We start from the raw sequence: 13,753 nt of genomic DNA on the forward strand, positions 1-13,753 counted from the left end.
GGCTCAACTACATCTCAAAGGTCTGAGAAATACCTCATCCTTTCCTGTTTCAGGCCATCAAAGGGGGAGGAAGCTGACTACTACAGCTCAGAGCTCATACAATGGAGGCTCCTCCAATCCACGAGACCAAAGAGAGACTCCATCAGATTCCAGGTGATCTTGAACAACGAGGCTTGGAGGAAAATATACCTCCCACACACCTTCCTCAGAGCTTCTGAAGAGCAGCTGGAATCCGGGGCTCTGAGTGGTCTAGCTGTCAACCAAACAGAGATCCCTTTGAACTGGTTGGATTGAGGTGCATTTCAGAATCTGGATGGCTGGAGGCTCTCAAAGCCCCCCTTTAGGTACGATGAAAATGAAATTGGCTTTATCCCCTCTCTAAACATACATTTGAGTCCACACAGGTTCAAAAAACCTGTTCATCCATTCCAAGGCCACTCCATGAAGAAGTGAAAGAATATCTTTAGGATCTACTAAACGCCGGCTGGATCCCCCAGGCCAGCTCTCCATGTTACTCTACAGTGGTCTACACTAAAACGGTTTCAGAGAATCCTAAAATGTCATTACGGGACCACAGTTGCCATAGTTGATGTCAAAGTACATGCAGCTACTATTAGAAAGAGACTGCATACGTTTGATTGGCAATCAAACTTATGTTAGCCAGAGAACACCTACAGAAAGACCAGGACTTCTGGAACAATGTGCTTCGGACAGATTAATCCACAGTAACAGAAGGCATGTTTTTAAGAGACTCATGCCAATTGTGAAGCAAGGGGGTGTGAATGTCGTGGTTTGGGGCTGTTCTGCTGCAGCAGGGCCTGGCAAGCTGTCCATCATAAAATTCACCATGAATTATTTATTGTATCAGAGGGTGGTTGAGGAACATGTTAGACCATCTGTCAGAAAATTTAAGCTGAAGCAGATGTGGACAATGCAACATGACAATGACCCAAAACAATCCAGTAAATCTAACAAGAATTTGGCTCAAAAGAAGAAGTTGAGTTCTGGAATGGCCAAGTCAAACCCAAACAAACGCTCAAACATCACACAACTGAAAGATTTCTACATGGAGGATTGGGATAAACTTTCTTCCATCTAAATGATAAAAAAGAAATATTATCCGTTTTTTATTCCAATTCATCACCTTTATCTATATTTGTTGTTTAGAAGATCAAATATTGATATGTCGATAACTCTTAAAGGCCCACTATGCAACTTTTTTAGCCAAAATTACATTAAGTATGCAGGTTGAGAGTTATGCTGATGGTTCTGCATCCATTTCTGGGTTGATTGGTGGGTGTGTCATTTTCCCATGTGGCCTCTACAGTGAAAAAGCGCATGTGCAACTTGATGTGTTCGGACCGAGCGCTTCCGGATGTGACGCGGCGGTAGTATCCTCGAAAATGTAGTCGGATTGTAGTTTCGAAAATGCTTTACGGCACAGACACACACCCAAACATGGCACCGGCTAGATATAAACAGCCAGTTGCGAGGCAATTTGGCTTGATTTACCTTAATATAACAGGCTAGGAGTCATTGCGATGGTTCCATTATACATTTTTGTTCGATTGTTCGTTGTTTCAACTCCCCCTTGCGCATCTTGGCGGAGAAAATGAATATGTTTCTGCCGGCGACCCGCCGCCCACTCTCGCGGGAGTCTCGGGTCTCGCGAAGTAACGAATTGCTTTGCGGCACAGACCCCCAAACACGGAACCTGCTCGATATAAACACAAGTAACTAAGGGATTGTTACATTCATCATAGATCAGCCGACTAAAAAGAGACAGAGCAACCCAATGTCGGAGGAACAGAAGAAGAGAAAGGGGAGACTGACCGACAGAGAGGCCAGACACGAGTAAACGTTGGGCAAGCTTTTCAGGAATAGCGTGAACTGAAAGAAAAAGAAGACTTCAAATCAGACTCCGACTTGGCCGTGTTGCTTTTGAAATTGAAAGTACCCTTGGGAACTTTGTCCTCGTGGTATTCTTGATGTTGATAGTCTCTGTACAAATGTGTTTGCTCAACCATATTGTTGTGAGCCCTGTAAAAATTGTTTTCTCGACCGTTTTGTTGTGAGCCCTGTATGTTTCTAGCTTGCTTGGTTGCAGCCATATAAACACCTTTGTTTCTATTGGTGTTTTGCTGTTCGTCTGTCTCATCCCCCAGACACAGACTGAATCCCTGAATCCAGGTTCTTGTTTATTTAGATTATTATGTTGGCCAACACTCTCACACTGATTGTTCTGTTCAACCTAAGATAAAACAATTATAATCTAGGATATAAATTCTCCCCGTCAACTATAAAAAGGATGGCTTTATGTTTATTCCAATACAAATACACCATTTTAAAAATGTATAACCTTGCCTACACTTTATGAACATTTACTTCGAACATGGCTCCACGCATTCGCCGGCTTCTTTGAAAACAAATGCACATGGCTCGCGTAGAAGTGCATGGGGAAGGGTCGTCAACGAGTTGTTACGACAGTGTTGTAAAATATCTACTACGAAGCTGTAGGGGGCGCTGTGTAGAGAAATGTGAGTGCCAAAACCAAGAAAACAGCGAAGAAATTCCCGAAGTTGCATAGTGGGCCTTTAAAGAAAAAAAAAAAATCCTGGGGTTTCCTAATGTTGACTGTATAAGTGTTCTAGAAGCTTTCACAGATTTTAACGTGGATGACAAACCCAACCGCTGTCAAGAGGTAGCTCCGCACATCCATATACACCACGGCTTTATAAAAAAGTATCCTGGGAACTTAACCCTCTCTCATACACGGAAAGACCACTGGCATCTCTCAACCGCGCCTAATTTAGCAAGTAAAGACAAGCTTATGCTTTTTCTTTTCCATCAAAATATCCAATGTACTTAGAGGATTTATAATGATAAAATGGAGTTTCCAAACTTTTAATCCAAGTCTAAAACGGTGGAGCAAATGGCAGTTTGCTGATAAAGTGGATTACGATAAGGGCGTTCGTTAGAGGTTGTTTCTCTGTTGAATAGTTTTAAATATCAACTTCACGGTTAAGTACCGATCTGGGAAGTCCAACACTGATGCAGATAACAAGAGAACACCAGCTCAACCAGACACTTCCACCCACTCGTTTTTCCCCAGCTGCATCAGAAGACGGCAGAGTCAGGTGTTGAACGGGCGCTGGGCCTTTGTCAATACCAAGAATTAAAAGAACAGACTTCTCTCTGACAGAGGAGGGAAGAACACGCTTTACAACTTCACAAGGGAGTCCTCCATTAGAACCTCCCCATGCCATGCCTGTACAGTGGAGGACAGCCCAACCTCGTTATATATACAATCTTTCTGAATAAATCTTTTTAAATTACGATGAACGATGGCAGAGGCAAGACCACGTCATACGTGTCACTGTACCGTGCACCCTATAGAAATACGCACTAGAAGTAGCACTTTGCTCTTTGGCGGAATCAGAACACCAAAGCCCCTTTCAAATGACCTTTGTAATAGACGGAGGGAGGGCTGCAATGGAAAACCTCCTCTTACCTCAAGCTCAAAGTACCATTTGCCGGCGCTGACACTGTAAGTCTTTTCTGCTCGGAAGACACGAAAGCGCTCGGCTGAAACGTTGTCGAGGTCCGCCCGGGCTGAGGGGACGACAGTCAGTTGAGAGTCAACAACGTTATTGGTCATATGGAGAGTAAAGGCATTTAATGAGTCTATCTTTCGGATCTACATGTTAGGGAATGCAATACGTAAAATAACCTTTAACCATTTAACTGTAATACAAAATACAATATAATATGTAGATTTTGGTGAATCCGATCAAAATATCGTAGACTGCATTTCAAACTTTAAGGAAGTGCAAAGTAGACAGGTGTGCGGGAGGGGCTATTCAGACGATGCCCATAAATCCTGGGCCGTTTTAAGACTGGGTTCATCAGCTGACTTTTAGATGTTTAATAAAATACTGTAAAGAAACGTCTATGTTATGGTGATATGAAGTGAATAGGTCCTGGTCTAGTGACGGAGCCTACCGTGGTCCTGATCCGGGGCCTCCAGGTTGTACCCGTATCCCAGCAGGGTGCGAACCGCCTCTCTCAGGCTGTCCTTGTTGGACTTCTTGGTCCTCTCGTCCAGCAGGGCGTAGGGCACCAGGCGAGGGTTACGGCGGTTCTTCACGTCCTGAGGACCCAATGGAGAGCAGGCAACATTTGCTGCTTTTTCCACAGACCAGAGGCGAGGTAAATAACCTCATGGTAGTCTGAGGGACATTTGTTATAGTACACATGCATAATCAATGATTAGCATTGGCATATGGTCAAAAGATATGAAACACATTTCCAGCACTGTTGGGAGAGCTCTGATCCCAACTAATAAGGAGGCAAAGGGCTATGGCCAAATACATGAAAATAGCAGGTGATGGATTATAGATTATACACACACACAGACACACACAGACATATATACATATACAGTATACATCCAAACAGCCCCCCCTGTTTAACATGTATAACAGTTCACTCATTGAAAACCAAACTCTTACGTTAACTCTGATAATCCTCTGACAAACTCCGCTTGTTAGTTGAGTGACAGCAGGCCTCCACTGCCAAACCACAAGCCCATCTTATGCAAATTTATTGTACGAATCCTAGCCCTTGAAATCTATGATTTAATAGGATTTGTTGCATGGAGATACCTACATATCTTTTCAATCCAGTCTTTCTGAAGTTTTAATCTAGATACATTTGTCACAAATTCCAAAATGGTTGCAGAATCTAGATGTTATACTTGTGTATAAAGAGCCATTGTGTGTAGACTATGTGTAAACATTATGAAAAAAGATCCTACCTGTTGAATGCCATAAGTCCAGCCTTGGCCTATGCGATCTCGGGCCCAGACGTTGTGTGCGTTCTCTGCCAGTTTGTCCACCATGGCCTCCTGGGCAGATGCCAGTTTAACGTGGCTCAAGTCCAGGGGAGCCGGCTTATAGCTGCTGGTCAACTCATAGCTGCACAGAAACGCTCAGTTCATTCAAAATCATCATCAGGAAAATCATGATCATGAACAATATTATTGTATATTCATATGCTGTTCTAGATAAGAGGATTTATTTTTTTTCTGACAAGTTGATTTCCAAAACTTTGTCTTGATGTCCTTCAGAGAAGGAGGACTTACCTAGGGGAAAGCTTCAGGCTGTGGACCTTCTCTATGGCGTGTTCATCGGCCAGGCCAACGTGACAGCCTAGGGCCAGGAGGGTTCTGGAACGCAAACACACCATATCCATTATTATACCAACGCACGTTTGATTGTAGCATGTGATTATGTGGGATGTCTTTTTTACTTAACTTCAAATTACATAGATTTTATGTAAAATATTTACAGAATCATCCCTTTTTTAAGGAAAACCAAACCTTAAAACAGCTTGGATGAAAAATGATCTTGTGGGCTGGATGGTTGAAATTGAAATGCTGTTTTTTAAGATAAGCATTTTTATTGCAATTTTGATTAACAAATACAAAGCACTGTACTCATTTAAACAATACATTATATTTTACACCTGTATATGATGCTTGTATAGAGATATCTTCCTAAAGTATAAAAGAGTTAAGATATTAGACAGAGTCAAAACATTTATACTGGGAATTCTGTTTGGAGACCTCTGTACTTCTTGTTCACATATACTGTTTGTGTATTTAATTTGAACACTCTCATGTGTTCACGTTTGGAGTGGTTGATTTTAGAGTTATTTCCCAATTCAGTTTCATATCAAATAATAATATCAAAAGAATGTATTTTTAAAAAAAGGGAAATATTTGTTCTGCAAAATGAACAAAATTCTTTGCCATAGGTTTAGTTATTATACTCCAAAACTGTAGGAGGATATAATGCCCGGAAATAAATACGAAAAGAAACATAACAATAGTGTTGCTAATGAAATACATCTTACTAGGCTACTATATAATAGCCGGCCTGTCGCACCAGTTACTCAAGTTGGTCAGTGCGCATGGGCCAAGCAGCCTGCAGCTCACACACACACAGCACGCGCGAACGCACACATACACCGCACGCACGCACGAACAAACTTGCGCGCTGACGCAGACGTTTCAAGGCAAAGGCAGTGCAGGACACCGCTTACACACACACCGCAAACACGGACGCAGACACATGCACGCCAAGCAGCCTGTAGCTGACACACAGCACGCGCGAACGCACACATACATTGCGCGCATGCACGCACATACTCACCGCATACACACACAAACATCAATATGAATAGCGCTGACGCAGACATTTCAATACAACGCAGCGCAGGACACCGCATGCACACACACACCGCACACGCATGCACAAACGCACGCACACCCGCCCGTGTTGAAAGACAACGGCAAGATTGATCCCGCATCCCGCAATGTCTTGCGATATTGATATCCCCCCTCCCCCTGCCGTCAGTTTTAACGGCGTCGCCGTCGACAAACTCTCCCAGGTAAGACGTGCTGTCTAGAGACTAGAGAAATTGCGATAAAAGAAATGAAGAGACAATTTCTCACATCGACAAGCAATGGCAAGGTCCTTCAATTTGTCACATAAAATTGTTAAATTCAAACACGCGCCGACCGGCATATCAACGCCCAAGTTAGTCAGGTGATCTTAAAGAGCCAGCGTCCCTATAACACACAACGAAAACATGTAAATATAACAGTATGGTGAATTATGTCTATAGAGTCCACTACAAGACTACACTTTGTTGCTCAAATGTAATATTACTCTTCTCCTTGAGCCTCCCGAAATGTCTTCACACTTTGTTGCGCCCCTCCCCCCTGCGGACTGTTTTAGTTGTTTTATTTTTCTTATGTTTTTGTGTGTATGCTATGTGTGACTGTAGGCTACTGCTGCCTGTCTTGGCCAGGAAACTTGAAGTGATGTTTAATCTAAATGATGATTATCATTTTCATCTTACTAATAGTAGTTGCCATGCATCTTAAAATGTCAATGCACTTTTCATCCCTGAATAACGGTAAAAGCTATTGAATAATTGATTTGCATGCATAGTATACTACACTTTCCATTGAACAATTAGCCCCATTACCCATACATTTACTCATTTTATAACGTAATCAAATGCTCACACACTAGCTGCTTTCAGACACATATGCAAGTCCTGATATTCTCCTGCTATTCTCCTGATGGGCTGTATGTCTGAACAACATATCCTGACATTTGTACCCCGAAAATTTCCTGAATGATACTACCCCTGAGGTAGTATTTTTCCGGTAGGAAATTTAAATGGTGAACGCCAGAAGATAGGTCTTATCATAACCCCAAAAGTAAACATCATACAATCAATTACAAGAGTTCACAGCTGCATGTGTATCGATAATATCTTTTTTATTATTATTACTGACAACAGTCAGCTGAACATTATAGGGTCCCGTCCCTCCACTCCATGTTTTCTCAGTTAAACACAGAAATCAACTACATTTTTTCAAATGTTAGTTATATGTGAAATGAAGCAAAAAACTACGCTCCCTTTCTTCGGTCACGCAGTCGTTCGCGACGCCTTTCTTCTTTGTCGTTTCTTTTATTTGTCTCTAACTCGGCAACGGGATATATGATGCATCATTTTAGCAAGATTTAAGATTATCGCGATGAGTTCTGCCCGTTCTGCCTCCATTTTGTCTATGGTCAAATCAAAACAAACTACAATGACAGCGGCCACACTTATCCCGCCTCTTGCAAACTCAGACCCTACATCATATCCCACCCTTGCAAGCTCACCCCCCTTAACCCCCCATTGATTCTACTGATGTCTAAACGACATCAATGTCCGCATATAAAGCATCAAGTGTGCTCGACCACAGGGTCGAATCTCCTGATATACAAATGCAGCAAAAATGTGTGAAAACTTATGCTTGCCTCATAATGTAAGGAGGAAATGATTGTGCTTGCTTCATTACATAATAGGTGAACCAAAATGTTGTAATACGTTGTAACATTATAGGCAAAATGTTATTAATTATGCGATTAGAAATTTGTTACATTATCGACTGGGGTTCCCACATTATTGCTATGGGTTTAATTACAACTAGAGGCTGAACTCTAAACTCTAGTGATACTAATAGTGTGTTGCTTTACAACCACACTAATAATAATAACACACATGATAACAATAGTGTGTTGCTCTACAACCACACTCATAATAATAAAACACATGATTACAATAGTGTGTTGCTTACAACCATACTAATAAGCCGCAAGATAGCAATAGTGTGTTGCATTAAGCCCACACTATTTCTAATGCCAAATGTATTTGCATGCAGCACCAATGGAGCATGTAAGATTAGCTTGGCAACATGGGTATATGCATTCGTCATAGCAGACAGAAGTTGATTTTGTGCTGTGTTTTAGAGGAGCCCTCATGAAGGACCCTTAACCCTAACCCTTAAACATACGAGACAGACTAAATCACAAAAAAAAGAACATCTAGAAAACCAAAGGATAAAGGAGAGAGAGCATGAGTACTATGAGCTGTCTAACTGGGTTCCTCATTTTTCCCACTACCAAGTCCCACTTACTGGCCTCAATACTCTGACATCATTAGTATTAAGGCGTGAATTGATTGCCAAGCCAAATGCAGTATGTAACCAAGAGCGCTTTCCCAAGCACACCATTTTGTCCTTTTTAATCAAACCCTGAGACGGTTGAACCACTGGTACGGGTCGGTTGGCATTTGTTAATGCGGCTGTGCTAACCAAAATAACAGGTCAGTGAGTACAGTTCTCACTTGCAGTGAGAATGCAATGCAACCTTATTGCAGGAACTAAACCAAAACCTCATAAATTATTGGTAACTGCTTCTGCAGGCATTTGATGATATGTACAGAACTAAATATTTCATAAACAAAAGCCAGGTCTTCAGCGTTCGTTGCAATATATTGTCTAGTGACACAATATGGATTGGAAGCAGGTACTCTTAAAATGTAATCATGATAATCAAACAAAGTAGAAACATAGTTTTAAAAAAAAAATTACAACACGGTAAAACTGACAGGACTATACAATATAAAAAAGATGGCCTATACACTTCAGAAACGAGACAAAACACTGCTATGGAGATGTCCCTTGAGTTTTGCTTGACTTCTGGGGTGATCAAATGTGTTGAATAAAGACATCAAACATATATGTAGCAATGTAATTAAACTTTTTGGATACATAATAATTTCATAACATTTCTGACCAATAAAAATGACTCCTGCGATAACGCTGCTCTTTCGTACGCGGCCATCAGCAAGAGAACCACCAGTACCAATTTAAGATTCAGACCAACCCAACTAACCATGGTTATTATTGGGCCCTAAGACTAGTTCATTCGGTTTTAGTTACCCAGTACACCCTAATCTACAGACCTTCCCGGTCTTCTAAGGTTTAACCAGGGGCGTTTATCATTCCAAAGAAATGCATGCCATAATCGAACGACCTGCTACAAATATTTGGGGAAGATATTAATGGGCAGTGGCTGTAGATTTGGCCAGTGCAAACCTCTAGTTATATATAGGGTATTTGTTATAACTGAGGCTTTGGGGCTTGTATAGAAGAGAGTTCTCCCACTAATGACTCCCCCATACATAATACATGGTTAAGGGTCAGGAGACCATCTCCTCGGCATAAGTCTATAAATCAGCAGTCCATCAATTTGTGCATGGGGCTTTAGCGGATGGAGGCTTCTTGAAACCACTATAACCTGTCATCTGCGCATCGATTCATTCTGCTTAGGAGCGACAGAGAAAAAAAAAAAAAATCTGTTTTCATGTCAAAATTGAGTTCAAGTCAACTTTGAACAACATAAAAGAGGAAATTGGTTGTGCTGAAGCCTTTTCTCCATTTGCCATTTATTTATATTTTTAAGTTGTTGGGCGATACTTTGAAGGCATATTGAATTACATGTCACTTTCCTGCTCTGAATACTGCCACAGGAGGGCAAGATACGGCCAACTGCTCAGTTTCTTTGTCCAAGTCCTCTTTATGCTTGAAAAATATAAAGGCCAGTTATGGAGAATATTAAAATAAATTAAAATAATTTAAATAGGCTGGATGAAAGCTCTGCAACATTATTAGATAACACTAGTGAACACACATTGTATGAAGCCCTTTAGATCCTTGAACTGCAGTAAATCAAAGTGTCAAATAGCTTGTGTGTGTTCCAATGTTTATCATACACATCAATGTGGTCAATCAATTTACTAAAGACATACTCCAAGGGGTTCTATTTATTCAAGTCTGAATGTTTAAAGTGATAGAAATCCACAAATGCAGTGAATAGAAGTGAGAAACTTTCTGAGCATTCTAATGGTCTGTAATGGACAAGATTCAGAAAATAAAGGTAAACAAACACTCATAGCCTTGATCAAGTGAGAGCTCCAGCGTAAATAATTCTTAATTTAACAATAATTATGAATAATTTGGTAATTCAACTAACAAAAAAAAAAGGTTATGATCAATATGTTGCTCCAAGAGAAAATGAGAAGAAAAATTCATCCAAAACGGGAGTGTTGGCCTACAATCTTTGGTTTCAATGTGGAGCATTATCCATGGAGGAGCAGACAAAGGACGGCCCCTTCTGGGGATCAGGACACGCACGCCGGTCCTCCGCCATCCTCAATGTAAGCATAGCTGGGAACATCAGGGAAAACTTTATAGATCGCTAATCAGGCACTTTGTGTTCTTGAAATCGTCGATTTTCCGATGTAAAGATTTAACATTCCTCCAATGCGTGACGGGTTCAAGAAAATCAATGCAGGACTCTCCGTTGCCTAAGTGCACAACAATGTCCATTTGGCGTAGAGCTTGCTCTGTTGTGCCTCAGAAGAGCCTCAGGGCAAAAACACTTGCTATTTTAGAGGCAATTCTATCAAAAACAATAGCTGCATGCAAGTCTTTTCTCAGTAAACTTGCTCTTTTTCAAGCAACAAGCTTGAGCTGCATTGGACGGGCCTCAAGTCTGTTTCTGGAATAAAGGCAGATTTGGTTGGCATGGATTTCAGACACGAACAGTTTACCTACAGGACCCCACCTGTACTTGTAGATCCAACCCCCACCAAGCCACCAAACAGATCATCTTACTAGAACTTGCCGGCCGCTTGTCAACTCTCACTGGTGTACTACATTGCCCCCTCCAATGTGAGAGACACCCCTTTAGCGTAGCACCCTCACACACAGCAGGGATAGCTTTTCTAGGCTGCGACTCAAACCTTTTGGGAGTAGCTGACACCAGGCTTAACGTTGAGGAGTAACATCCTCAATGACGGTAATATCACTTTACCTAAAAAATAACAACTGTTAAAGCTCTATTTATCAAGTTTACAAAAATAGTTAGCTTGACTGCAGAGCCTACCTACTAAGCTGCCATCTCCGTTAGTCATGTGGCACCCAAGACCACGTTAAGGGCAGAGACAAGGTGCTCACGCTCAGGGTATGCCAGGTCTGAGGTCGGCCATGCGCCGGCTCCTCCAGAAACGTTCAGGGACTTCACCTGAGAGAGTGGACGATAGCGCTGCGCTTCTTGGCAACTTGTGATCAACAAAAGATCAACCCGGTGATATTTCCACCTGCTACTCCATTATAAATCCCCTTTTAAAGTACTGTCACATACTTTTGGTTTGCTTCAAGAGTCACTGTGTGAGACACTGTAGTGGTCCGGTGTTTCACGAGGCAAGTCTCTCTCACACTGTGAGCGGCTTCAGACACTCCAACTACCTCTAACTCTAGCTCAGATAAGAGAGTCACCATGACGGAGACAGCTGCAGCAGTGTTAACTAGTTAACTAGTCGATTGCATAGCGTGGTTTATGGCGGTAATGGACTAGAGTGACTTGTTTTCAGCATACCAAAAGTCAGCCAATCTTTTTTTATATGGTGAACTATATCAATGTAACAGGTGGAAATATCTCCACATTGATATATTGTTTATCACCAGTGGCCAAGTTGCCAAGCGTTATCATTCATCTCTCTCCAGGAGGATGAGCTGTGTATCAGCCCCTTCTTAGTCCGGACATTAGTAGCTAAGCACCTTATCTCTGTCGCTACAACAGCAGCAGAAGGCTCCTGCAGACGGCCTGGTTTCACAGCGTTATCCTGTGGTGGGAGCAGGGCCTTACTTTAGGGTCTCCAGAGACATCTGCAGGTTGTAGCTGCGCTCCTGCTCGGGCAGCTTGGAGAACTCCACTAGGCACGGGTGCTGCCGCTTGTTATCATCCCGCACCTGAAGCAACAGGAAACAGACATTACAACCGACATGTAGATTCAGTTAGCTTTTCGTCACCATTAAAGGAAAGCTAAACCTTGAAACAACTTGTTTTAGATGATGTCATGATGCAGTGTGTTACTCAGTGATGTAGTGTCTTACAGAGCAGAGTTATGGATTGATCCTGGTCGAAACAGCGACTAAACCCGCTGCTAGACTAAGCATGGAAGCGTTGCGTATCTTCTAACCATGTGAATAAGCTCTCACTTGTCTTCAATGAGGGCTGCTGCACTGAGCCCGTCTGACACGCAGAGACCAACGTACCATGCCAGCAAAATGCTCAAAGAGAAATGAGGTCTGTTGTGGTGATTCAGCAGCTGTTTCAATGTTTAAACAAGTCCAACCAAAAGCTCTACATCATAACCACGGGTTGGTAACTAATCACATAATTAACATGAACAGAGCAGGATGCCCTGTTTTCTCCTTTCCTGGCGTCCCCCACAGTAAAGCCCGGGTGAATTCTCTCTGGGTGAATAGCGCTACTCCTACCGGGCAATTTCATCAAGACTTTGTTCAATGTTCAAACCACTCATTAGCTTTGTGATATTTGGAAGTAGGTCTACTCTAGTTCTACGGAAGCTGTGTGTCTTCGAGAAATCCGCCCTGTAGTATAGAAGAGCCGAGGGGCCGTCCAGCAGGTGGCGCTAGTGCAACACTTGTAGACTGAGAGGAGATCCCTTATTTCAGAACCTTTCCAGTTTCCAGAAATCCTTGAAAAAAGGAGCTGGTTTGAAAACAAAGTAATTGTTACTGATGCTTTTGGCCGAGCAGATAGCAAGGAGAACAACACCTGAACACCAATACAGCCCCGCCCCTAAATGGACATAAAATCCATCACAAGATGGACAGAAGGCTGCTTTAGATTATGCAAGGGACAAGCTCAAACTGGTTGCTTGGTTTTCTTTAAACAATTCATAAAACACGTTTAAGTAATGAAATCAAATCATTAAATGAATATAACATTTTCGTTTCCCCCCGCCTCACCACTCCGTAGGTCCAGCCCAGTTGGATCTTGTTCATGACCCAAAGTTCATGGATGTTCTCTGCCAGCTTCTCCCTGATCCTCTCCAGATGGGGTGGTAGGACAATCTTCACACACACACACACACACACACACACACACAGACACACACACACACACACACACACACACACACACACACACACACACACACACACACACACACACACACACACGTGTGGATGGTGAAGATCTGTCTGAGCAGTGAATTATTTAATGTCTATGTCCGAGTGAGGGTTTGGCTTACCCGACATATAGTATAACACTACATTGTGTGGTACATTTCATAAACAACATTGCTTATTATCTCATAATGGTTACACTCATAATGGTTACACACACTGGTACTAAAAAGGAAAGTTGCCGTGGGTCGCACCTCATAATGTTTTGAATTCCAGCTTAAACAGTGTGTTCACTGGCTCTTTAAGCTACCGTAGTTCACATTTCAGAGTTGTAAACAGAGCTAG

The 13,753-nt window shown here is 42.1% G+C and overlaps 1 protein-coding gene across 4 annotated transcripts in view; it reads right to left on the minus strand.

The window, feature by feature from the left end:
• Positions 1-13,753, minus strand: part of ryr2a (ryanodine receptor 2a (cardiac)) — a 168,591-nt gene that overhangs the window by 103,060 nt on the left and 51,778 nt on the right. For all 4 annotated transcript variants that reach the window (XM_030340489.1, XM_030340488.1, XM_030340487.1 and 1 more), the window contains 6 exons: positions 13,250-13,354; positions 12,120-12,223; positions 5,144-5,227; positions 4,817-4,976; positions 4,003-4,150; positions 3,512-3,612 (listed from right to left, as the gene is read on the minus strand). In XM_030340489.1, the coding sequence (XP_030196349.1) occupies positions 3,512-3,612; positions 4,003-4,150; positions 4,817-4,976; positions 5,144-5,227; positions 12,120-12,223; positions 13,250-13,354 (702 nt within the window). The remainder of the gene's footprint in view (positions 1-3,511; positions 3,613-4,002; positions 4,151-4,816; positions 4,977-5,143; positions 5,228-12,119; positions 12,224-13,249; positions 13,355-13,753) is intronic.

The sequence above is a fragment of the Gadus morhua genome, chromosome 18, assembly GCF_902167405.1.
Source record: "Gadus morhua chromosome 18, gadMor3.0, whole genome shotgun sequence".
Taxonomy (NCBI): Eukaryota; Metazoa; Chordata; class Actinopteri; order Gadiformes; family Gadidae; genus Gadus; species Gadus morhua.